At 52.6% G+C, this 2,611-nt stretch overlaps 1 protein-coding gene across 1 annotated transcript in view; it reads right to left on the minus strand.

Moving 5' to 3' along the window:
- Positions 1-529: 529 nt before the first annotated feature.
- EAH_00061170 (hypothetical protein) overlaps positions 530-2,611 on the minus strand; it is a gene marked incomplete at both ends in the record, with an annotated part of 4,298 nt that continues 2,216 nt past the window's right edge. The window contains 3 exons of the mRNA XM_013397034.1: positions 530-641; positions 907-1,780; positions 2,309-2,481. Coding sequence (XP_013252488.1) covers positions 530-641; positions 907-1,780; positions 2,309-2,481 — 1,159 coding nt within the window. The remainder of the gene's footprint in view (positions 642-906; positions 1,781-2,308; positions 2,482-2,611) is intronic.

Here is a 2,611-nt window from a genome sequence, read left to right on the forward strand (position 1 = left end):
AGCAGCAACTGCAGCAGCAGCAACTGCATCAACAGCAGCAACTGCAGCAGCAGCAACTGTAGCAGCAGCAACTGTAGCAGCAGCAACTGCAGCAGCAGCAACTGCAGCAGCAGCAACTGGAAGAGACAATATTATTAAGTGTGTGTTTGTTAAAAAAGAAAAATTTTCAAAGGAGATAAGACAACAAACCTGCTGCAGCAGGGCTTAAAGCTGCTGCAGCAATTGGGTGCTGCAGCAATTGGGTGCTGCTGCAGCAAACGGGTGCTGCTGCAGCAAATAGGTGCTGCTGCAGCAATTGGGTGCTGCTGCAGCAAGCGGGAGCTGCTGCAGTTGCAGCGGGAGGGGCCCTTTAAAGCTGATGGTGCTGCAGTTGCTGCTGCAGCAGAGAGCGTTAGAGCTGCTGCAGCACTTGGGGGCCCTGAAGGGTGCTGCAGCTGCTGCAGCAGCAGATATTCTAGAACCTCTGTGCTGTCTGGCAGTTGCTGCTGCTGCTGCTGCTGCTGCTGCTGCTGCTGCTGCTTCAGATGCCTTAGGGCCTCTTAGAGGGGCCCCCCAGCGGTTGCTGCGGCTGGGGCTCTGCTGGCAGCAAACTTCCTGCAACGCGACCCCCTTCGACGCACAAACGACGAGCCCCCAACAAACTGCAGCAGCAGCAGCAGCAGCAGCAGCAGCAACAGCAGATAGAGCAGCAGTAGATGCAGCAGAAGATTGTGCAGCAAGTGCAGAAGAAACAGCGGCAGCAGCACCAGCAGTTGATACAGCAGCAGGAAGTAAAACAAGTGCAGCAGAGACAGCAGCAGCAGCTGGAGCGAGTGAAGAAGCTCATAGTTTCTCTTAGGGTTTAGGGTTTAGGGTTTAGGGTTGAGATAGAAATGGGTAGGGTTTCTGCATCTCTTTCTTTCTTACCTTGGCCTCCCCAGCAAAGACCTCTGGGTTTGCGTCTGCTGCTGCTGCTGCTGCGTCTGCGTCTGCTGCTGCTGCTGCTGCTGCTGGCTTCCTTCTAGCAGCGCAGGAAGAGTTTGTGAGAGACCAGCAGCATGGGGGCCCCCCAGTTGACAGACAGCAGAATAATCTGCTAAACAATTTGCACCGCCCTGCTGCTGCTGCTGCTGCTGCTGCTGCTGCGGCTGCTGCAGGTGGTGGGCATGGGTTGAAGGCTCGTAGGTTTTTGCTGCTGCTGCAGCTGTTGCTGCTGCTGTTGCTGCTGCTGTTGCTGCTGCTGCTGTTGCTGCTGCTGCTGCTGCTGGAGGTAGAACAGCTCGTTGCTGTTGCTGCAATTGTGCTGCGTTGTTGTTGCTGCTGCTGCTGCTGCTAATATCATCAGCTCGTCTTGATACAAGTAGGGGGCCCCCCTGCAGCAAAGCAGCAGGGAGGGTCCGCTCAGCAGATATATCCTTAGAAACGCATTCTTCTGCCTGCTGAATTAGCTGCTGCAGTGAGCCTGCTGCAGCAGCAGGAGCAGGAGCTGCTGCTGCTGCTGCTGCTGCTGCTGTTATTGTTGTTGTTGTTGCTGCTGCTGCAGTTGCCCCGTGCAGTACTGACGCAGCAGCAGCAGCAGTTGTTGGAGTTGTGAGTGCCAGCGGGGTAGGAAGTGCTGCTGCTGCTGCTGCTGGATCAGCAGCAGCTGCTGCTGTTCGCATGCGCGTCTGCTGCAGCAGCATATAACTGTAGCCTTCTGTTGCTGCATTTGCATGCAGCTGCTGCTCCTGCTGCTGCTGCAGCTGCCCTGTGTTTGGTGCTGCTGTTTCAAGACCCCAGCCCGAAACCTTTTGCTGATCTCCTGCAGCAGCAAACCACCAGCAGCTAAACCCTAAACCCTAAACCCTAAACCCTCGCGTTTACAAACCCTCCTTTGCTAGCTTGATGCGGCAGAGAGAAAAAGAATATATTTAAAGGCTGCTGCTGCTGCTGCTGCTGCTCACCCCCAGCTAAAGAATCGATAGGAATTGCAGAGCCGCCTGTGTGGCTGGACCTAGGCAGCACCTGCAGCAGCAGCAGCAGCAGCAGCAGCAAGAACAGCATATTTAGCTACAGCGGGAGCAAGCAGCTAAGCAGCACCAGCAAAACCAACAGCAGCAACTCCGGCAGAAGCATCAGCAACAACAGCAGCAGCAACAGCAGCATTAGCAACAGCAGCATTAGCAGAAGCATCAACAGCAGCAGCATTAGCAACAGCAACATCAGCAACAAAAACATTAGCAGCAACAGCAGCAGCAGCAATTGAGGCTGACAAGAGTATGCAGTATGAGATGCTTTGTTGTGGGGTGTATGTACAGCTGGAGAGCAGCAGCAGCATTTGCATGCAGACGGTTCGACTGAAGGCGCAAGCAGCTGCCCCTGCAGCAATACTCTGCTCCACCCCTGCTGCTGCTGCTGCTGCTGCTGCTGCTGCTGCTGCTGCTGCTGCTGCTGCTGTTGCTGCAGATAAGGAGACGAAGGCCGCTATTCCTCAGCATTGCAATTAGCGCATCTGCAGTAAACCTGAAAAATAAATAAATAAATAATAATAAATATTTATTTATTTATTTTTCAGGTTTACTGCAGATAAATAAATAAATAAATAAAATAAATAAATAAATAAATAAAATAAATAAATAAATAAATAAATAAA

The sequence above is a fragment of the Eimeria acervulina genome, genomic scaffold, assembly GCF_000499425.1.
Source record: "Eimeria acervulina Houghton genomic scaffold, Eah_scaff1569, whole genome shotgun sequence".
In the NCBI taxonomy this organism is placed as follows: Eukaryota; Apicomplexa; class Conoidasida; order Eucoccidiorida; family Eimeriidae; genus Eimeria; species Eimeria acervulina.